At 67.9% G+C, this 20,651-nt stretch overlaps 6 protein-coding genes across 6 annotated transcripts in view; 3 read left to right on the top strand and 3 right to left on the bottom strand.

Moving 5' to 3' along the window:
- Window positions 1-290: 290 nt before the first annotated feature.
- Window positions 291-2,506, bottom strand: CHLNCDRAFT_57044 (hypothetical protein; the record flags this gene model as incomplete). Its single annotated transcript, XM_005849978.1, has 4 exons — window positions 291-1,072; window positions 1,229-1,858; window positions 2,027-2,141; window positions 2,330-2,506. 4 exons carry the CDS (start codon window positions 2,504-2,506, stop codon window positions 444-446), a joined length of 1,551 nt encoding a protein of 516 aa, XP_005850040.1. The 3' UTR covers window positions 291-443.
- A 344-nt stretch (window positions 2,507-2,850) lies between these two features.
- CHLNCDRAFT_57043 (hypothetical protein) lies at window positions 2,851-7,044 on the top strand (the record flags this gene model as incomplete). The annotated part of the gene is made up of 11 exons (XM_005850230.1): window positions 2,851-3,030; window positions 3,194-3,401; window positions 3,664-3,776; window positions 3,965-4,024; window positions 4,200-4,298; window positions 4,499-4,575; window positions 5,139-5,284; window positions 5,386-5,554; window positions 5,753-6,212; window positions 6,399-6,476; window positions 6,634-7,044. The coding sequence occupies 11 exons, from the start codon at window positions 2,851-2,853 to the stop codon at window positions 6,748-6,750; spliced, it is 1,707 nt and encodes a 568-aa protein (XP_005850292.1). The 3' UTR covers window positions 6,751-7,044.
- A 128-nt stretch (window positions 7,045-7,172) lies between these two features.
- On the bottom strand, window positions 7,173-9,549 carry CHLNCDRAFT_142031 (hypothetical protein; the record flags this gene model as incomplete). Its single annotated transcript, XM_005849977.1, has 9 exons — window positions 7,173-7,259; window positions 7,418-7,629; window positions 7,913-8,042; window positions 8,239-8,397; window positions 8,585-8,617; window positions 8,835-8,922; window positions 9,079-9,158; window positions 9,233-9,360; window positions 9,489-9,549. The coding sequence occupies 9 exons, from the start codon at window positions 9,547-9,549 to the stop codon at window positions 7,173-7,175; spliced, it is 978 nt and encodes a 325-aa protein (XP_005850039.1).
- Window positions 9,550-11,254: 1,705 nt separating this feature from the next.
- On the bottom strand, window positions 11,255-14,884 carry CHLNCDRAFT_142029 (hypothetical protein; the record flags this gene model as incomplete). Its single annotated transcript, XM_005849976.1, has 14 exons — window positions 11,255-11,409; window positions 11,551-11,627; window positions 11,880-11,982; window positions 12,133-12,203; window positions 12,436-12,589; window positions 12,811-12,897; window positions 13,025-13,135; window positions 13,316-13,401; window positions 13,559-13,644; window positions 13,841-13,949; window positions 14,090-14,219; window positions 14,357-14,495; window positions 14,656-14,717; window positions 14,827-14,884. 14 exons carry the CDS (start codon window positions 14,882-14,884, stop codon window positions 11,255-11,257), a joined length of 1,428 nt encoding a protein of 475 aa, XP_005850038.1.
- Window positions 14,885-15,118: 234 nt separating this feature from the next.
- On the top strand, window positions 15,119-15,636 carry CHLNCDRAFT_20514 (hypothetical protein; the record flags this gene model as incomplete). The annotated part of the gene is made up of 2 exons (XM_005850229.1): window positions 15,119-15,190; window positions 15,508-15,636. 2 exons carry the CDS (start codon window positions 15,119-15,121, stop codon window positions 15,634-15,636), a joined length of 201 nt encoding a protein of 66 aa, XP_005850291.1.
- A 51-nt stretch (window positions 15,637-15,687) lies between these two features.
- CHLNCDRAFT_142028 (hypothetical protein) overlaps window positions 15,688-20,651 on the top strand; it is a gene marked incomplete at both ends in the record, with an annotated part of 8,683 nt that continues 3,719 nt past the window's right edge. Inside the window, 14 exons of the mRNA XM_005850228.1 lie at window positions 15,688-16,156; window positions 16,433-16,600; window positions 16,778-16,928; window positions 17,151-17,205; window positions 17,349-17,432; window positions 17,663-17,734; window positions 17,946-18,035; window positions 18,312-18,575; window positions 18,696-18,734; window positions 18,950-19,046; window positions 19,258-19,475; window positions 19,639-19,795; window positions 19,972-20,115; window positions 20,342-20,463. Of these exons, the coding sequence (XP_005850290.1) occupies window positions 15,688-16,156; window positions 16,433-16,600; window positions 16,778-16,928; window positions 17,151-17,205; window positions 17,349-17,432; window positions 17,663-17,734; window positions 17,946-18,035; window positions 18,312-18,575; window positions 18,696-18,734; window positions 18,950-19,046; window positions 19,258-19,475; window positions 19,639-19,795; window positions 19,972-20,115; window positions 20,342-20,463 (2,130 nt within the window). The remainder of the gene's footprint in view (window positions 16,157-16,432; window positions 16,601-16,777; window positions 16,929-17,150; window positions 17,206-17,348; window positions 17,433-17,662; window positions 17,735-17,945; window positions 18,036-18,311; window positions 18,576-18,695; window positions 18,735-18,949; window positions 19,047-19,257; window positions 19,476-19,638; window positions 19,796-19,971; window positions 20,116-20,341; window positions 20,464-20,651) is intronic.

The raw sequence follows: 20,651 nt of genomic DNA, 5'->3' as shown, positions 1-20,651 counted from the left end.
ACAGTGCATGCTTGCTCTCCTCCTATGGATTTCATTCGTTCCTGCCACATGGCTTTTGCACCTGATGTTGCCTTTCCCAGCCTCATGCCCTGCCTTGCGTATCCTGTATTGCCAGCCGGCAGCTGCCGAGTTGCCGGCTGTGTTGCCTGCCCCCTGCCCACCAGCCCCGCCCTTGCCCCCAATCACGCACCCCACATGAGCCCTTCTGCACTGCCTATCCTCTTCGCGATACCCATGTTTTTTCTGAGCCTTTGCCCCAAGCGAACTACTGAGCGGCCTGCTGCTGTAAGCAACAACGGCAGTTAATGGTGATTTGTATTGAGGGAAGCATGCCAGTACAGGGAGCAATGAAAGTAAAAGAAAATGACGAGGCCAGGCTGGGCCACTTGCCAGCCAGGAAGACTGCAAGGCACATTCCAGCCAACCTGGATGGGTGGCAGCATTCAGCTGCGCAGGCACACCAGCTTGCCCTCCACCACAAACTTGCTGCTGCCCTCCAGCCGGCTTCTAAAGGCGGCTTTGACGGCGGCCTTGCTGCTGACCAGGCTGCCATGCTTGGCCATCACCGCCGCCAATACCCGCCGCTGCAGCTCCTTGAAACTCAGCTGCTGCCGCTCCACCGCCTGCAGCTGCGCGGTGATCAGCTTGCGCCACTTGACGGCGCCCTCCCACTCGCCCGCCGCCACCGCCGCCGCCTCGCCCTGCCGCCGCTCGCCGCCCCGCTGCTTGCCGCCTTCCGCGCCGTGGGCCAGGGCATCTAGGTGCGTGCAGCTGCCAATGGCCTCCAGGCGAGCGCCGCTGGCTGGCGCCGCCTCCTCGCCCGCCTCGCCCTGGCCCTCGCCCTCCTCGAAGCTCACCCGCTTGCCCTCCCACTTCACGCCGCCGACCTTGACCGTGCCCGTGCCCTGCCCCAGCCCAACCTTGCCCTGCGTCTTGCTGGCGTGGGCAGCAGTGAAGATGCGGGCCTGGGTGTCCTCATCGAATGTCACGCGCCGCCGCTGCGCCTCGGCCGCGGCCTTGTCCAGGCCCTCCAGGCAGCCCGCCGACGCAAAGCGCGCCGCGCCCCACCACCCTGCGGCACAGGGAGGCGCTGGCACGTGGCAGTGGAGTGGAGCGGCGGCAGGCAGCGCGGCAGCAGCACCGCGCGGACCTTGTGTGGCAGAGACGGGTGTGCACAGTGACCAGGGAGGGCGGGGACGTGGGCGGGCACACCTCAGCTAGTGCGCACCTGTGGCGGGGGTTGGCACAAAATTCCAGGCGGGCCCGACATGCGCCACCACCGGCTCAATCACTATCCGCAGCTTCTTCGGCTGCTGCTGCTGCTGCTGCTGCTGCTGCTGCTGCTGCTGCGCACCCTGCTGCGCACCCTGCTGCGCCGCCGCCGCCTCGTCCGCCGCCGCCGCCGCCTTGCGGGCCTTCTTCTTGCCCGCCTGCTTGGCGCTGCCTGCGCTCGGCTCCCCCTCCGACCCCGCCTTGCGCTTCTTCTTACCGCGGCTGCCGCTCAGCTTCACCTCGCTGGTGGTATCCGACCGCTGGCTGCCGCCCTGGGCCGTCCCTCCTGCCCCCGCTGCCACCGCGTCGCCACCGGTGGTGGCAACCGTGGTGCCGCGTCCGGCGCTGGCGGCGGCGACCCCGCTGGGCACGCTCATCCCCAGCTTGGCCTCTGCCGCCGCCGCCATGGCCGCCTCCTGCTGCCGGATGCGAGCCATCTTGGCGTCACGCCCGCCAAACCGCCCCGCCGCAACGCGGCTGCCGCCCCTGGACAGAGACGCCAGCAGCCGCAGCTCGTCGGCCGGGGCGCTGGTGCGCGTGCCGTCGCGGTTCACCGCGGCAGCGACGGCCGCCATGTGCTCATCGTCTGCGGGGGGAGCAGAAAGGGGTGAGGGTGAGAGCCAGGACAGAGCCAGGCAACTGTATCCCCAGCAGCAACCGCAGACCACCGGGAAAGTAGGAGGGCAACGTGGGCAGCGCGCTGAGCTGCCAGCCGTGCGTGGCTGCCTGCCGGGCTGAGCCGCCTGCCACCCACCCGAGTCGGAGTCGGAGGAGTCGCTGCTGCCGCTGTCGCCCACGGTCTGCGCCGCAGAGTCGAACGCCTTCTCCCACCACTTGTCGCCCCAGGCGTAGCTGCCGTTGCCGCCCACCTGCGCGCAGGCAGGGGAGGGGCGGCGGCAGAAGGTCCGGCGCTGTGAGAAACCTTCCTGGTTCACACCCGGTGCTGAGGTAGAGGTTCAGTGCGCCAGGCAGGCTGGGAGTGAGCCTAGGGAAGGAGCGAGGTGCATTACAGCACTGCACCAGGCGGCGGCAGCAGGCCGCGGCGGCGGCGGCGCACCCCGACGGTGTCCTCCTTCTTCTTCACTTGGATGGCCTCCCGGATGCCGGTGCCCTCCTTGCCCAGTCCCTGGCCCGCATCCCAGCCCATGGAGCGAAGCATGCGTTCCCCAAAGCCTCCCGTGCACTTGGGCTTGGCCACCCCTTGGCCGGCAACATGGCCGGGGGGGAGCTTCATGCCGTCGATATCAACAGCAGCACAGTTCAGTGCTTGTGCACAAGGCAGCGGCCCGAGAGACTTCCCAGCAGCGCCTGCATTCACTGCATGCAAGTCGCCTGGCGGGGGCTGCTGGCGATGATGGGTTTTGACAGTTTGTGAAAGACGCTGGGACACCGCTTGGACGGTCTGTTCCATGCGCCGCCATTTCAGTGCCCCGCTGGCGGATGACTCGGCTGGCTGTCTCCCAGACATTGATCAGCACTCTTTCTTCATTCTGCCATTCATCGGAGCTTGGCATCAAAGCTCCCGCCCTCCCCTTCACTCACACTGCCAGGGTTGGGTCAGTGCGCCACAAGCGCGCCATGATTCGCGCCCTTTCCAAGCAATTGGCGCCCTGGGGCCCCGCAGTAGCTGCACTGGAGCAGCGCCTGGTAGGCTGCAGCGCGCTGCTGGCCCCCCAGATTGGCAGCACCTCCCAGCAGTGGCAGGCCCCAGCCGCAGCCCTCCAGCAGACCGCCTGGATGTCCACGGACGCATTCAAGGTGAGCAGGGCCCGCGGTAATGGCGGGAGGCCAATGGTGGAGGTGGCGCCAGTGCCGGTTTCCCGTGCCCGCCTAGGCCACCCCAAGTCTGCCTGTGCCCAGCCCTCCAGTAGCCCCCACCCGCAGCTGCCCAAGCTCACCACGCACGCCTTGTTCCCCGCAGAAGCACGTGCACAATGCGGGGCCGCGCTCGCTGCAGTTCCAGCGCCAGCCGGCAAAGGAGATGGTGGAGGAGGAGCAGCGCGGCTTCACGTTCAAGGCCCTGCTCACCCTGGGCGGCTACTATTCTCGCGAGAGCAGGCACATGCGCGCGGCGCAGCGGCTGTACACGGCCGTGACCGAGCAGGCGGTGGCACCCGCCTTCCTGCAGGGTGCGTGCCGCTGCTCCACAGCCGCTGCCGCCCCGCTGCTGCTGCCTCCCTTGCCGGGCCGCGCCTGCCCGCGCCAAAGCAACCAGCTGCATGCTTGTATGTCAGCACTGCAGGCCTTGGGATGGGGACGGGACAGCCTGTACTGCTGCCGCGATCCGGGATCGCAGTGTGGTAGCTGCACGCTGCCATCCCGCGTTTCTTCACAGCCTGCTCCAACCAACTCCTGCTCCTGCGCCGTGGCCTCCACTTCTCCTGCCTGCAGCCATGGGCATCCCTGAGGAGTTCCAGCAGATGCACTCCTCCATCTGCCTGCACATCTGGCTGCTGCTGGTGCGCCTGCGGGCGGAGGGCAAGGACGGCAAGCACCTGGCGCAGGTGCGCCCTAGGCTTGGTGGCGGGCTGTGGTTGTGGGCTCGCTGCCTGCCTGCCCCATGCACACCTGCTCCCTGCTGCTGCTCCTGCTGCTGCTGCCACTCCGGGAGCCTCCTGCTGCATCTTTGCTGCTGCTGCTCCTCCATGCTGATGCTGTACTGCCCCTGCTGGTACTGCCCTCCTCCATGCAGCTGCTGTATGACGACTTCCAGACAGATGTGGAGGACAGGACGCGCAAGGCGGGGGTGCGGGTGAGTGGAGCCGCCTGCTCCTGCTCTTTCTTGCGTGTACTTGTCAACCCTGCTGCGGGGCGTTATCAGCCAGGGTTGAATGAGCTACGTGTCTTGAACGAGCTACGTGTCACCACACCTGCCTGTGCGCACGCTTGTAATGGCCGTATGTCGCCTGCCACCGCCCGGCCAGCAGGTGCGGCTGCAGAAGCAGCTGACGGAGCTGGAGAAGCAGTTCTACGGCAGCAGCATGGCGTACGACCGCGCGATGGCTGGGCAGGAGGCGCTAGACAAGGTGTGTGGGGGTGTGGGGGTGTGTTTTGGGGGCGAAGGCTGAGGGCAGCGGCCTTCCCTGCAAACAGCGCTTGCCATCGGCTGCGCGGCCGCGATGCCCCTTGCCGGTTCGCCTGCCATTCTACATCAGCAAGCAGGTGCAGCGTGCAGCATGTGCTGTGCGACTCTCTCTGACGCCCTCCCTCCCCTGCCCTGCCGCAGGCGCTGCTGCGCAACGTGTACCTGCAGGATGCGTGGAAGGCGGACGACGCGCAGCTTCTGGCGCGCTACGTTCGCAGGTGGGCGCGTGCGCAGCTGGCAGGCAGTCAGGCAGGCAGGCAGGTTTCACGCAAGCTGAATGCCTGGCTGTGCACGCCTGCCTGTGGTGTGCAGGGAGCTTTCGTGCCTGAACATGACGCCCAGCGAAGCGGTCATGGCAGGAAACGTGAAGTTCTCGGCGGAGGGGATGGCGGACGAGGCGCCGGCAGCCAGCAGCAGCGGCAGCAGCAGCCGCCCGCAAGCAGCGGCGGCAGTGGCGGGCAAGGAGGCGGCGGCTGGGACGGCCGCATGAGAGTACGAAAGCTACATGTACAATGTACCATAGTGATTTGATCAATTGATGTTGGACAGTTTGCTAGTGCATTGTGACCTCCAGATGCAGCCCAAAGAGTTGCGCTCGGACCTCTCCGCCAGCCTGGCCGTGCCAGGTTGGATTCAAATATTCCTGCTCCTCCGGCCTCCTCCTTTCGCTGAATAGCATCGATTCTACATCATTGTACAGATACAGATCCGAGGCCCGTGCGCAACACAGCAAACAGCTCCACCGCCCGGCCCGGCCCCAGCGTGCCGCACCTGCCAGCAGGATGGGTACCAAGCCCAAAACGCCGGGGGGGTTGGCCCGGGGCGGGTCGGGCAGCGGCAGGTCGGGGAAAAAGCGAATTGTGGTGGCGGGCTCGGCGCTGTCGAAGATCAGCACGAGGAGCTGGAAGAGGTTGGCGCGGCGCGCGGGTGAGCGAACCTCGGGGGCGGCTGTGTGTGACTGTCCTTGGCTGCCGCCGCCTGCCTCACATGTGGTGCCCTCGCATGCCACCCTACTTATGCTCCTGCAGGCGTCCTGCGCATGTCGAAACAATGCTTCGACCCACAGGAAGGCATCGGCAGCGCCCTTGAGGATTTCCTGCGCCGCTTCCTGAGGCGCTGCATCCCGGTGGTGGAGTATGCGCGCCGCTTCACCGTCACTCCCAACGATGTGGCCTTCTCGCTCAAGCAGATGGGCATGTGAGGCTTAGCCGTGCAGCTTGCTGCGCTGCTTGCACGGCGCCGGGGCGTCGCCTGCTTACAAGCGCTGCCAGCATGCACGACACCCGCCCCGGGCAGCCGCTCCTGGCGCTGCCGCCGCGGCGCGCGGCTGCCCCTCCCTCCGCTCCGCACGCTGCGTCACTCTGCTCCTTTGGACCCTGGCCTTGCTGCGCGCAGCACGCTGTATGTCGAGGGCGCAGACTGGACGTACGGCTCCTACACGCGCTCGTATGTGCGGCGCCGCGTGATGGTGCGCCTGCCCGAGCAGCTGCTCATCGAGGCAGCCGCTCACCGCGCCGAGAGCGAGGTGGCGTCGGCCCAGGGCGGCGCAGAGGGCGCAGCGCCTGCATCGGTAGAGCGCGCCGCAGCGGCGGCACGCGAGGAGGATGACGATGAGCAGGTGGAGGCGGCCTCGGCAGCGCGGCGTGCCGACCAGGCGGAGCAGGAGCAGGCGCAGGTGGTGGCTGACGGCGCCGAGGGCATGGAGGTGGTGGTGGCTGCAGCCGCGGCAGAGCAGGAGAAGGAGCAGGCAGGCGATAAGGGCAAGGGGGAGCCTGTTGCGGCGGCAGGAGAGCGGCGGCTGTCTGGTGTGCCCACACCGGGCAACCTGCCCATGAGCAAAGAGCGTGCTCAGGAGGTGAGCGGCCACCAGCAGTGACAGCGTGCAGAGGATGCAGCCAGCTGCGCACGCAGGCAGACCTTTGGCCGTGCAGATTACACCCAGCTGTGCTTCCAGGGTGCTGCTTTTGCCGGCTTGCCTCCTTGCTTCGCACACCTCATCGCCCGCCTCGGCCTCGCCTTCCCTCCGCTCGCTGCCGTGCAGGTGCAGGGCTGGATTGCGGACGTCATGCACGGCCCGCTCAGCATGCAAGGCTATGTCAATCGCAAGGAGCTCAGGACGGTGAGCGCAGCGCTCGGGCCTGCCCGCCGGCGCCCGCTATCTAGTGCCAGTGTACGCGCCCCGGCCTCCCGCCTCCCTCGCACATGCCTCCTCCGCTCCTGCCAGCCTGCTGCTGCCAACCACCTGCCCTGCCTGCGTGCCCTGCCCCCGCCTGCAGGTTGTGCTGGCCAAGCACAGCTGCACCGTGGGCGAGGTGCAGGATGTGCTGTTCTCCCTGGAGCGCGCAAAGGCGATCATGGTGGAAGGAGACGACCTGTACCTCTGCTCTGCCTGAGTGCCTGCTGGCCTCCTGCAGGCAGCGCCGCTCCCGGGCAGGAGCCTGCCGCCGGGTGCAAGCAGCAGCCGCCGGGTGCTAGCAGCAACCGCGGGCTGGAGCTGGAGAGGCAACAAGCAGCGGCAGCAGCAGCCATGCACATACATTCATCAGCAGCAATTTGGATGCTGACATTGGGCAGCCTAAGGACAGGACACACTTGCATGCATGCATCATCATGTTCCACTGCATTTGCACATTGCGGCAGTTCCCCAGTTCCCACCGGCCGGCATGAGTGTAAGCCACCTGAGCTGTCGCGCATTCACCGCCAGAGAGGCTGTCTATGCTGCATTAATTACAGTGAAGTTGTTCGTGCATTGAACAAGGGTCAAACAGATAGCAGGGGAAACACGCCGACAGCCGGTGGATGCTGCAGCTTGCGGTTAGAAGAAGCCAGGGTCGTGGATTGGCAGGAAGCCCGCCTTTACCCGGTTCTCGCGCCGGCATGTTTGGTCATCCGGCTTGCACACCTGCGACAGCGGCGGCGGCGCAGCGCTCAAATCACCAACAAACGGTGGGCGTTCATGCCGGCACTGCGCCGTGCAGTCCCACCCCCGCCACTCTGTCGTGCATGCACGCGCACCGGCAGCGTGGCGCACAGCGCCCAGGAAGGCAGGCGGCCACCCACCACGCAGTCGCCGCACGAGGCGCGGCAGGTGCCCAGGGTGGTGGCTGCCCCACGCATGAAGCCCGGGTTGCGGTCGCACTCCCCCGAGGCGGCCCAGCCGGGGCAGCCGGGGTCGGCATCCACACAGTCCTCCGGAACCATGGGCGGCTCCGGCGCCAGTGGCCCCTTGAGCTGCTCCGGCCGGAAGGGCTTGGTGTGAATCCAGAATATGGCTGCGTGGCAGATGGCGGGGCAGCGGATGAGCCGTGGCGCTGCCGCCGGCATGCGGCACGTGCAGCGGTGCAAGATGGGCGGCGGCTTTGCTGCGCTGCGGCTTGTGTCGCAGCAACATTGGTTCACAGGTGGCGGGTGTGGCTCCCTCCCAAGCAGTGCCACCAATGCACCCACCCAATGGACCCACCCTCAGTGCTGTGGATCGGGAGGTTACACCCCGGCAGCGGCTGCCATATGAGTTGCCTGCCTGCCTGCCTGCCCGCCCGCCTCCACCTCACTCACCCACATACTTGACGCCGACAATGACGGGGCAGGCAGTGTGCAGGGCGTGCTGGTCGTGGGAGCGGCCGTCTGGGTTGAGGGAGTGGAAGACAATGGCGTCTCCCCGCTTGGGCTTCATCGCCACGTGGCCCTGCACCGGCGGCAGCACCAGCCCAGCGAGCAGCTCGACACCAATACCACCGTGCAGAGGCTCCCGCGCCGCGCGCACACCACGGGGTGCCGCTCCCAGGCCCAAAGGCACGCTGGCTGCCGGCGGCTGCAAGCGCGGGCGGCGGCCGGGAGCCCTCCCGGCGCCCGCCCGCGCGCTGCGGGGCGTGCCATCCCACCTGCGCACACTCCGAGAAGGGCCCCAGCGCCTTTGGCAGCGCGGGGTCGATCCACTCTGAGTTGGGGAAGGTGGTCTCGCCGCCAGACTCCACATCCGACAGGTAGATGAGCACGGTGGCGGTACGGGGCGAGTCGTCATCCAGGCTGTCGAAATGGGCCTGGCGGTACGGCAGGGCAGGGCAGGGCAGGGCGCAGAAGGCGGAGGGTAAGGGAAACGGGCAGGGTGAGAGGGCGCTCGACGAGAAGTGTGGCCGATGCGCGGTCGCAGCAGGCGGTCTGGTAGGAGGGGCAGGCGGTCTGGTAGGAGAGCATGCTGGCGCTGTGTGGGCACATGCTGTACCGCACCTTGTACTCCTGGGTGGTGCCGTACCGCAGCACCTGCAGCAAGCAGAGGGCCAGCGGCGGCAAGGAGGGGGTCACAGCGGGGGGGAGGGGCGCCGCGGCAGCACAAGCTGGGGCGCCGCAAGGGTGGGCTCTGCAGCTGGCATAAAGAGAGGATGGCACGCCCAGCCACCCACTGCAACACTCTCTCTCTCTCTCTCTCTCTCTCTCTCTCTCTCTCTCTCTCTCTTCTCTCCCTCTCTCCCCCTCAAACCTGTATGTCCTCCTGGTGGGTCACATTGTACTTGGTCCAGGTGGCCACCCGCTTCTCCAGCGTGGACACCACCTCGTCGTGGTGGCGCCTGCGCGGGGAGGCACGCGCGGGCGCAGCGGGTTGGCGGGCCAGCGGGGGCGGCAGGCACACATGCACGCCTCCCGAGCTGGTGCTGGCCGGAGCTGCGGATGGCCCCAGGCGCGGGAGGACGGAAGAGGGAGGGAGGAACATGAGGGTCCCTCACCTGATGAACATGCCGTAGGATGTGCGGTAGTTGTCAACCACGCTCTCGCCGCGTGATCCCACCACCGTGCTGCGCCGCAGCTGCATGCAGAGGTGCGGAAACTCGCGGTCATGCACGTTTCTCCAGAAACACGAGCAGCTTGGGTCAACCGTACCTGTGGCTGGGCCAGCTTGATCATGTGATCCGTCTCTTCCTTGCTAGCAAAGTTGTGTGCTACAAACGCCCGAGGATACCATGACACGGGCTCGAACCAGGGGTGTGCCGCAGCCGTGTCAATGGCGCCTGCAGCAGCGGCGGCAGCGGCGGTGGCAGCGGCGGCTTGGGGCCATGCATCGCCGGGCGGGCCGCACCCAGCCCCATGCCAGCGCCTACGTGCTGATTCTCCCTTTCAGCACATCCTCGGCCCGTACCTGCGCTGCTGGCGGCCACTGCAAGTAGCAAAGAGATGAGGGCGAGCCCCCCGCCGTCCATGGCTCTATTCAGGACACAATCAGACGGGCTGCAAAGGAGAGGAAGCAGTGCTCTATTGGGATGCCGGTTTGAGGTGGAGGGTAGGCAGGGCGCGCCCAGACTACGTGTCCCTAATGCAGAGCAAGCTTGATTCCGTGTTAGGACTCCCACAGCTTCTTTGGTTGATTTGACAACCCGCCCTGCACCTGGGGGGCGCCATCTACTGCAGACCACATCCCGTCACCTGTCGCTGCGCAAGTTTTGCGTCGCCGGTTGCTCCCGAGACAGCCATAACCTGTGTAGCTAATCGGCAGACCATCAGGGAGCTCGGCAGCGGCCCCCACCTGCCTTGTCCCTCGCCCACAGCCAGGATGCCTTCGACCAAGCAAAAGTGAGCGCCTGCGATGCCTGCTCCAGCCAGCCATTGCCCGCCGACAGATGCCGGTGGCCCGCCTGCCTGCCGCCACCCGCCGCCACCCCGCCCACCGCCATTCACCACCTTCACCTCCACCCCTGCTGCGAGCTGCAGGAAGCCGCGCAAGGCGCAGCAGCAGGCTGAGTCGAGCAGCGGCAGCTCGGTGCTCGGGCTGCTGCTCGTGGCTGGAGCGGCAGCGGCGGGGTGGTGGTGGTGGCGCCGGCGGCAGAGCGGCGCCGGCGGCAAGTCGGGCGGGCGCAGCAGCTTCAAGTTCCCCGCCGCCCAGCAGCAAACCAGCAGCAGCCTGCCCCGCAACAAGGGGGCCAGCAACAAGAAGAACAAGGCACGGCGTAAGGAGGAGAAGGCGCGGCGGGCAGAGAAGCGTGACAAGTGAGCTGGCCCGAGCGCCGCCCTCTCTCGCGGCCAGCCGGCCCTGGCAACTCCTGCTTCTGCATTTGTCGCCCTGGAGCATGCTGCTTGGCACCTTCAGCTGGCAATCCCATGTGCCACCCCCAGCCGCTGTCAGCATTCCATGCGCCCCTCGCTTCCCATCCCGTCTCAGCCCCTGCGCCGCATGTGTCGTGTGCAGGGCGATGGACGGGCCCAAGCAGGCAGGCAAGGGTGATGAAGACCAGCCCGCCTCCACCGCTGTGATCAACTATTCTTACTTTGACTCGGCCCGCAAAGACACGCTGCTGCCTGCCGCCAAGAAGCGGCCCACGCTGAGCGCCGCAGACGCGCTCAAGATGCAGCAGGACGCGGCCTCAGGCAGCGGCGGCGGCGGCAAGCCGTAGCGCGGCAGCCGCTCTGTTGTTGGTGCGACCCCTTTGCGTTGCTTCCGTTTTTCTCAAAGCGACTGAGCGTTTCCTCGGACATTGCCGACACCCGCCTCCTTCTTCTGTTTACCTTGTGAGAACCTGTGCTTCTGTTACAATCTGAGAATCAATCAACAGGAGATGAAACAGAGGGGTAGTGATGTACATGGGGGGGCAGGTGCCGCCGCCGAAATGTGTTGGTACAGGGGGCGAGGCTCATCGCACGCAGCGGAAAGGCCGTTTCCAAACAGGTATTCGTGGTAAGCAGGGGGTGCGATCATCAACTGTACTCCTACCTGGCACGGTGGCAGGGAGGCGCTGGTGGGGCGTGCTAGGTACTAGATGGACTGGCCAAAAGCTCGGGCATCCGGCTATCTTCCTGAACGGAACCATCTCAAGCCATCCTCACCGCACTGCTGGCTTGCTCTGCAGCTGACTGTTTGCCAGGCGTGCCAGCGACTGCCTAGCTCTGTCCGTTGTGCTGCGGGAGCTGCTGCTACCCGCCGCCCCCTCCTGCTGCCGGCGTGGCGCTGCCGCCGGCTGCCTTGCTGCCGGCGGCCGCTGCTGCCTCGGCCGCCGCCGCCTTCTCGGGCGTCCAGCTGGGGTCGAAGTGGCTGGTCAGGCCCACCCAGCACTGATAGTAGTTGCGATCTGCAGCAGGCAGGCCGAGATGGCGAGATGATGACCAAAGGCTTGGGAGGGGCTGGGAGCTGGGAGCTGGGCACAGCTGGTGCGGCTCTGCCCACACTTCACCCCTCCAGCGCCAGCGGCGCCACACCCCGGCTCGCTCACCAATGTTGGGTGCGCCCAGGGCGTGGGGCGTGAGGCGCGGCGTGTAGTAGGTCTCAAACATGAAGGCCAGAGTGTCCCTGCAGGCGCAGCGGCGGCGGCACGCCACAGGCGTGGAGCGGCTAGGAGCAGCAGGCCGCAGGCGTGGAGCGGCTGGGAGCAGCACGCCACAGGCGGGAGCGGCTGGGAGTGGGGCCGGCTCCAACTCGTGCCGTACGTTTGGGTGAAGAGGAGGCAAGGCCAGGCGCTGCGCTGCGTTGCATGTAGAGCTGCGCTGCATGTGGCGCTGGGGTCAGGCGGGCGGCATGCCGGGCCGGCAGGCGGCGGCTCACCTGGGCAGGTGCCCAATCTGCTCCGCCTCTGCCGCCGTGGCCGCCTCAAAGGTCTTGGTGTCGGGGCCGTGGGGCGTCATGCAGGAGTGCAGGCTGGCACCGCCTGCAGGCAGCGGAGCACGGCGGAATAATAATAAGAAGCAGTTTGACACGCTCAAGCAACTCCGGATCCGGCAGCCGCTCTCCGATCAGCATGGGCACGGCGGCGCTGACGTGCTGCACGCTGACGTGGCGGCCCCCCGCGCGTGCTGACCTGGCAGGAAGCCGTCCGCCTTGGCGTCGTACACGCCCCGGATCAGACCCATGAACTCAGACATGACGTTCCTGAGGCAGCAAGGGGTGGAGGCGGAGCAGCACGGCAGGGGAGCAGAAGGGTCGAGAGGCAGGGCAGCGGCAGCGGAAAAGCAAGATTCTGGGTGGCTTGGGTGCGTGGGGAGGCATCGGAGGGAGGGCGCCGGGCCATGCGCCTCCTCAGGACGCAGCCTCGCCTCCCTTCCCGCCCCTGCCACCCCCTGCAGCTGCTGCCCTGTTGGCCGCCGGCCCTGGCCTTGCGCACCTGTGGTAGTAGGGCGGGCGGAAGGTGTGCTGCGCCACGGTCCAGCGGGGGGGAAAGACGACAAAGTCGGCGATGGCGGTGCCCGGCAGGGCAGAGGGGGCGGTGAGCACCGTGAAGATAGATGGGTCTGGGTGGTCGAAGCTGACCGAGTTGACTGCAGGCAGGCAGGCAGGCGGTACAGATGCAAGCAGGCGGTACAGATGCAGGTCAGGGGAGGGAGGCGAGCAGACCCAGGGTGCGCTGTAGCCTCCGCGGGCCAAGGTTAGGGGATGCGTGGAGGCATGGGAAGGCCCGGACCCACGCTAGGCTGGTAGGGGTGCCAGCAGCTAGGCAGGCGGCTGCGCCCCCGGCCAGGCCTGGCGCACTAGGCAGTACCTGGGCAGTACTTGGCCAGGTCGTATTTGTAGGGCGCATAGTTGCCGTGCCAGGCCACCACGTTGAAGGGCGAGAAGGACTGGGCGGCTGCAGAGGCCAGGGGAGAGGGCGAGCGAGGTCACCCCGCTGTCAGACCATTGGTTTGTGCTGAAAAAAGCTGCGACCATGCCGCGTGATGCAGGCACGGCAAGCTGCACCCCGCCAGCGAGCCCACCAGAGAACAGCTGCCCCTCCAGCTTGTGCACCACGCTGTAGCTGCAGGCCCGGTCCTCAAACCAGGCGGTGGGGGTCTGGAAGTCGCGAGGGTTGGCCAGGCCATTGGCGCCTGCACACAAGGATGGGCAGCAGCGGTCGCGCGGGGCGGCCCACGAATGGACCGGCAGCGGCGGCCCGGAATATGTGCAACAGCCACAAATGGGCGTGCCGGCCTGCTCCGGTGTGCGGACAGGAGCGGACTGACCGCCTGCTGCTCCTCATGCGCTGGGCGCGCTGGGAGCCAGCTCACCGATAGGTCCCAGGTCTGGCAGCTGGAAGTGGGAGGCGAAGACCTCCAGCACATAGCCCCGCGACCGCCCGTCTGGCAGCGCCACGCTGCAACATGCGTATGCGCATGGGCGGGCAGGGGTGGCATGGAGTGTGGGCGAGAGGCGGCGACGGAAAGGCAGGCGGCGGCTGGCAGACTGGCCTTGGCGGGCCGGCGGGTGAATGCCACGGCTTGGCGCGCCTTTCTGCCCCAGCCACCCCGCACCTGAAGCGCATGCCTCGCTGGATGACGCAGATCTCGCCGGGGGCCACGTGCATCCGCCCAAACTCAGTTGTGATGAACAGGCCGCCCTGGGAGAGGCGCAGCGGGGAGGGCGGCACGCAAGAGGAGGGATGGGGTGAGGGGCAGCAGGGTGCGAGGGCAGGCAGCGGGCAACCAGGGCACGCATGCCACCCCATCACCCAGGGCCCATCACCGAGCACCCCCGGGGGCTGCCCGCCAAGCAAGGATGCGGGCCCTTGAGGTTCCCCGCCAGCCGCCACCCACCAGCTGCGGCACGATGAGGAAGTCTCCGTCTGCGTTGGCCAGGCAGCTGTCGCCCATGGATGCGGAGCAGGTGTACATGTGGATGGCAAACCCGTCCTTGCAGGTCGCGCTGCAGGGCAGGGGCAGGGCCGAGCAGGGCAGGGGCAGAGCCACACCTAAGGCAGGGCAGGGGCAGGCCAGGCTGGTGGGCTCAACACCCAGCCGCACAGCGCCGCCCGCTGTACCGGCGACGCAGCGGCGGCACCTCACCTGCCCGATCCGCAGATGGTGAACAGCCCCGTCACAAAGTCCACCTTGTCTTCCGGGATGGCAAAGGGGCGCCAGCGCAGCTGGTTGGGCGTCACCACGCCGCGGCTGAAGTCGGCGGTCAGCGTCTCGGCTGCGACAGTCGGGTGCAGGATGTACAGAGTGTGTCCTGCTGCTGCACCAGCCGTTGACGGCCACCCGTCCGTTGACGGCCAGGTAGCTGACCCACCACAGCCATCCAGTAAAGCCAGCATACACCGAACCACCTACCAGGGAAGTTGAGGGGGTGGAAGGGCTCGTGCGTGACCGAGGGCCGGATGCGGTATAGCCAGCTGCGGCGGTTCTGGGCGCGAGGCGCCGTGAAGGCGGTGCCGCTCAGCTGCTCCGCATACAGGCCGTAGGGGCAGATCTGAGGGTCACGCAGCGAGGATGGGGGAAGGAGGAAGATGCAGGGGCAGCTTGAGGTTAACGGGTGGGGGTGAAGAAGCGGCAGGGAGACGAGCAACACAAACAGCCGGACGAGGAACGCAGGAGGCGGCACGGTGGCATCGCGCAGCTAGCTGGCCCACCCTTGGGTTGTTCTGGCCGACAGGTAGCGCCCCAGGCAGCGCCTCGCTGGTCGCCTCATTGCCTGCGGGCAGCCAAGGCGCCACGGCGGGTGCGGCTCGGCGTGCCGCCCGCACACCGGCACACAAGGCGCCGCCGCCGCTGCGGCAGCAGGCGCCGCGGCGTGCACCCACCAAAGCCAGAGAGGTAGCGCAGTGCCTCTGGCGCCTCTTCTAAGCCGCTGGTGACCATTCCGGGCGAGCTGATCAGCCGTCGCAGTGTCGGAGGGCTGCTGCTGGTGCCCAGTCTCCTGCTGGTGCACAGCGTAGTTGCCTAGGGCATGCAAGGTGTGCTAGAGGAGCTTGTTTAGGCTTCCTTGGAGCGCCCTGCCTACGTGTCATTTCTCAAAACAGTGCTTTACCCCCGCTGGCCATAGGCTATCCCTGATTGCCTGCCCTGATGCGGAGGTGGATCCAGTGAGGCGGGATGTCCAAGTCGTGCAAGGGGCTGCTCAAGGAGCTGGTGAAGTGCCTCAGAGAGAGCGATTGCATGAAAACGGTGAGCCCTGGGTGGTGTTCTGCCCGACAGGCATCGATTGCTTGGTGGGTTGGCCGGGAAGGCGGCACATGGCTGTCACATGCTGAACCCATCGCCAAGCAGCGCTGCCTGTGACTTGAGGCCTCGGGAGCCGCCTGGCACCCTCCGACACGTTGGCCGAGCTTGAACGGCGCTGCTGTGGAGCCTCCTCTCGCAGCACTTGCGGCCGCCGCCGCTGCCCTTTGGCGGCAGTGCCACAACTGGTCTGCAACCACACAGCCACTCACGCCAACGAGTATCTGACCAGGGGCACCGATTCTGGCGTTTCGAGCATGCAGGAAGGCAAACCGATCAGCGAGTGCGCCAAAGAGGTCCCCGAGTGCCAGGGCCTGCGAAACGCATACTCCGCCTGCAAGCGCGGCCAGCTCGACGCGCGCAGCCGCCTGCGCGGAAACAAAGGCTACTGACAGCCTGCCCAGTGCCGACCCTGCCATCCGGCGGGTTGAGCTTTCGCTAGTATGGCAGCGCTGGCAGCGGTGGGAGTAGGCACCCAGCAGCCCACCCGTGCGCCATGCAACAGCAGTGGGTGGCAGTGGCGCCACCTGGGCGCCGGCGGGAGCAGTGGCGACAACACCAGCAGCAGCGCTCAGCAGCGCAATGTTGCAGCCGCCGCCAAGCGGCGCGGTCCTAGCAGGAACAGCGGCAGCACGGCAGGGGGCGGCGGCAGGGGGCGCACAGCTCCCAGAGACCGGGCGGCCGTCAAGGAGCTGGCCGTCGTGCTGAAGGATGGCAAGCGGCAGCGCGGAGACGGCGGCGGCAGCGGCGGCGGCGGCGGCAGCGCCGGCTTTGGCCCGCCGAGCGGCGCCAGGAGCAGCAGGGGCGGCCGCCGCGGGCGGTGGGAGGAGGAGGAGGCCGACTTGGAGGCTGAGGGGGAGGCTGACTGGGATGAGGAGCTGCTTGCGGACTTGTCTGACTCAGGCAAGCCTGGTGGTGGCCGTACTGCCGTGGTAGATGGCGGCTGGGCAGGCTGCTGCGTGCCATGCTGGTTGCCAGCCCTGGTGGCAGCCATGGGATGGGCGGCGGAGGCGGCACAGCTTTTAGGGTGTCAGGTTGCAACGTGCACCCCCGCCTGGCCGGCCATCCAGCTGAGCAGCTGAGCAGCTTGCCAACTCGCAGCTGCTGACTGCTGACCCTCTGCTTCTGCCCGCTGCGCCCGCTGTGCCCGCCGTGCCTGCCGTGCCTGCCGTGCCTGCCTGCCTGCAGAGGTGGCGGAGCTGATTGGCGAGGAGGGCGGCGAGCGGGGCGGCGACCCGCTGGCAGGCGCCGACCCCGACCTTCGTGCGGCGGTGGAGCAGGTGCTGTGCCAGTTTGCTTTCCAGCTGGACCCTTTCCAGGTGCAGGCGGTCGCCAAGCTGCTGGCCGGCAAGTCAGGTAGGGGCTGGGACGGACGGCAAGGAAGGTGGCAGGACGCGCAGGGTTGTGCGGCGGGGCAGACGAACAGGGCTGTTGCTGCTCGCCGCCTGTAGCGGTCCTCGTCTGCTCCGCCACTGCATGCCTGCCTCCCCACCTGCCCACCTGATCCGCTCCAAGCCCCCTGCCCTGCTGCAGTGGTGGTGTGCGCCCCCACGGGCGCCGGCAAGACGGCGATCGCCGAGGCCGCCACCCTGCACTACCTGGCTGAGGGGAAGCGGGTCATCTACACCACCCCTCTCAAGGCGCTGTCCAACCAGAAGCTGGGGGAGATGCGGGAGCGGTTTGGGTGCGCAGCACGGCACACACACGGCCGCCTGCCTGCCTGCCTGCCTGCCTGCCTGCCTGCCTGCCTGTGCCTCGACTGCCCGATTGCTGAAATGCCCCCGTGCCTCTCCCACACTTCTGCCTGCCGGGAAGCTCAGCCCGCCAGCTTCGAGCCTGGTGCGCCCGCCGCGCCCGCCAGCGCTTGGCGCCCCAACCTGTCGCCCGGGGCTACCTGCTGCTGCAGGGTAGAGGGTGCGGGGCTGCAGACGGGGGATGCATCGCTCAATATCGACGCGCCGGTGGGTGGAGTGGGCCTGTGTGTGCGTGGATGTGGGTGGGTGGAGGTTGTAGGCGGGGCGAGACAGCAGGCTGCACAGGAGGTGATCAGCCACATCTCCCGCCCGACCTGCCCTGCGCCTGCTGCCCCGCGGCTTTCCGGCAGGTGGTGGTCATGACGACCGAGATACTGCGCAACATGCTGTACCGCGTGGACGACGATGGGCGTACCGCAGACGACCGCCTGAAGGTTGGTACCGCTGGAGTTGATGGCAGTGGGGTGGCATGTGCGTGTGCACGTGTCAGCAGCCGGGTGGTCGGCTTATGTATGGTTGTGCGTGACAATGGTATGCACGCTGGGAGGTGCGTGGCTGTGGTGGCATGGCTGGAAGGCCGACTTCCTTGTTGGCTTTCTTTTGGCTGGCAGGCGCCGGCGCCGATTGCCGCGCTGCTGCCTGCCTTGGCTTTCCTGGGCTGCAGGATGTGGGGCTGGTGGTGCTGGATGAGGTGCACTACCTCGGAGACCCGGGCCGCGGCAGCGTGTGGGAGGAGGTGAGGGCGGCACGGTGGCGCCATCGGCAGGCAGCGCAGGCGATGGGGCAGAGCGGCGCTGGCGCGCGTGCGGCTGGCTGCCGGGCGCCTCTGCCAGCCTGCCTGTGCGCCGAGGTGGCGGTACCATTTGGCTGGCCTGGATCCTGTTGAGCGACAGGGGCAGGGAATAACACACACACATGTTGTTGCTCCCTGCCCCTGCCGCTCGCAGGTTATTATCAACCTCCCTCCACACATCAAGCTGCTCAGCATGAGCGCCACAGTGCGCAACCCAGAGGACCTAGGGGGCTGGATCTCGCAGGTGGGTGGGCTGCGGGCTGGCTGGCAGTGGGATGGTGTTGCTGTGGGCGGAGACATGGTGTGGGGTAGGCTGTGGTGGAACAGGCGGCTGGCTTCTGTGGTGTGGCTGGGCGGGCAGCCAGGGGTTGGCTCTGCCGGGCCGGCTAGGTTGGGGAGCGGGAGGTGGCTGGGTGGGTTGGGCAGGGTGAGCAGGGGCCGCGGTCTGTCGCCGGGAGCAGGCGGGAGCAGCCAGCTGCGCCCCACCACCGCCACGCATGCCCTGCCCCCTGCCCGGCAGGTGCACGGCGCGTGCGACACCATCCGTACCAGCTTCCGCCCGGTGCCGCTGACCTGGCACTTCTGCCACGCCCAGCCCGCGGCCGACGACGCCGGCCCCGCGCCACCGCCCGCGCGCCTGCTCCCGCTGCTCGACGACAGCAGGCGCAGGATCAACCCTGCGCTGCTGCCGCCGGGAAAGCGGTACATGTTTGAAGAGTCTTCAGGCACGCCTGAGGCTCGCCGGGCAGCAGCTGGGCGGCTCTGGAAGGCCCGGCCCAGCCCAGTCAGGACCACCCTGCGCCAGCAGCCCAGGCATCTGCATGCTTCAGTGGCGTGCCATCCATGCGCCCACAGAATCTGCCCACTGCTGCCCTCCCGTCTCTCCCCTCGCCTGCCTGCAGAGGATGGCTGGGGCCGGTGGGATGGCCTGAAGAAGGGCAAGGTGAGGCAGGGGCGGCGGCTCAGCCAGGCGGGGCGGTACCGGCAGCCCCTGCTTGATGGCATGGTGTGGTGTGGCGCCGCCACGGGGCGTGTGGACAGTCCCCGCTCGCATTCCCGTCCCGCCACCACCATGACCGCCCCGCACTACCCTACTGCGGCCCCCAACACACACACATGCACAAACCCCGCACACGCCGCACCCCGCCCGCCCGGCAGGTCAGCCTGAGGACGGTGGAGGAGCTCGTGGGGGCTGTGATGGACGACGACTGGCACAGCCTGCCCCGCTGGAAGCGCATACCCTCGCTGGAGGCAGGTGGGCGCAGGGCAGCACCGCATGTCTGCTGGGCTGGAGTCCTCTAATGATCTAAGCAGGTTACATCGGCCGGGCGGGCCATGGCTTAGTCGTACTGAGCTTGGCTGGCCCTGGAGCCTAGGCGTGCACGCTGCGGGCCCGCCGGTGCCCCGCGCCATCGACCGCCGCCCTGCCGCTGCCGCTCCGCCACGCTGCCGCGCGCTGCCCGCAGTGGCGCTAGCGCTGGAGGCGCGGGCCATGCTGCCCGCCATCTGGTTCATCTTCAGCCGGCGGGAGTGCGACCTGGCGGCGCGGCACCTGGAGATCCACGGCGCCGCGCTGACCAGCCCCGAAGGCAAGAAAAGAAGGCCGCCTGTCCCCTCTCGGCTGGCTGGCTATCCAGCTGGCTGGCTGGCCAACTGGCTGGCTGCGGCCAGCGGGGGCATCTCCGTACGGTGTGGCGCATGGCTGCGCATTGGCCGGGGTGTCGTCTCCTCTGTTGCGGCGCTTACCACCCTCCCCGCTCACGTTGCACCTCTTGACCACCCTCCCGTCTTGTGGCTCATCCGCCTGGCCCCATCCACCTGCCTGCCCACCCTCCCGCCGCGCAGAGCGGCAGCAGATACAGTGGGAGCTGGATGCGCTGGCGGCGGAGCAGCCCGAGGCGGTCAAGGGCGGGTTTGTGGAGGCGCTGCTTCGGGGGGTGGCCTCGCACCACGCCGGCTGCCTGCCCGCCTGGAAGGGCCTGGTGGAGCGGCTGTTCCAGAGAGGTGGGGCCATTGCTGGAAATTGGAGAGGGCTGGGGCAGGGCAATGTAGGGCAAGGGGGGGCGTTGCTGCATGCCAGGCAGGGCGGGGAGGGCCGCAGCTGCCACGGCTGGCCGCTGCCCCCGTGATCCTTGTCCACAGCTCCGACGTGTGGCGCGTGGCCTGCTCTGTTGCGACAGGCCTGCTGAAGCTGGTGTTCGCCACCGAGACGCTGGCGGCAGGCATCAACATGCCCGCCCGCACTACCCTGGTGGCCGCGCTGTCGCGGCGGCGCGGCGGCGGCATCGGCAGCCTGCAACACAATGAGCTGCTGCAGATGGCGGGTGGGCCTGGGGGATTGGTGCAGCCTGGGGCCGGTAGCCTGCCCTGGCGCGCCAGCCGCACCTGCCCTGCCTCCCTGCCTCCAGCCTAGTGTCCACTCGCACACTCGCCAACGCCGCGGCGCTTGCCCAGCTGCTCGCGCGCCGCCAGTGCGCACGGCCTGCCTGCCTACCCTTCCCGCCATGCTCTAAGCCATTGCGCCGACCTGCTGCGCGGCCCGGTGTGCAGGGCGGGCGGGGCGGCGCGGATACGACACCACTGGCAGCTGCGTGGTGCTGCAGAGCAAGTGGGAGGACCCCGACGTCGCCTGGGACATCATCCGGCGTGGCCCCGAGCCACTGCGCTCCCAGGTGCGCGCCCCCGTCACCTCCCTCGCCCCGCGCGCTCCCGCACGCGCCCCGCGCCTCGCTGCCTTCCCCCCCTTTGAGAGCGCCTCTGCCCGCTGCGCCGCGCCAGGACGGCGCAGCCGATTCCGCCCTCACGCCCATGCATGCCACCCCGTCTGTGCGCCGCATCCCACCCGATCACGGTGCCCGCT

Source organism: Chlorella variabilis (assembly GCF_000147415.1).
Source record: "Chlorella variabilis unplaced genomic scaffold CHLNCscaffold_4, whole genome shotgun sequence".
Lineage (NCBI taxonomy): Eukaryota > Viridiplantae > Chlorophyta > Trebouxiophyceae > Chlorellales > Chlorellaceae > Chlorella > Chlorella variabilis.
This window is presented reverse-complemented; position numbering and strand designations above follow the sequence as displayed.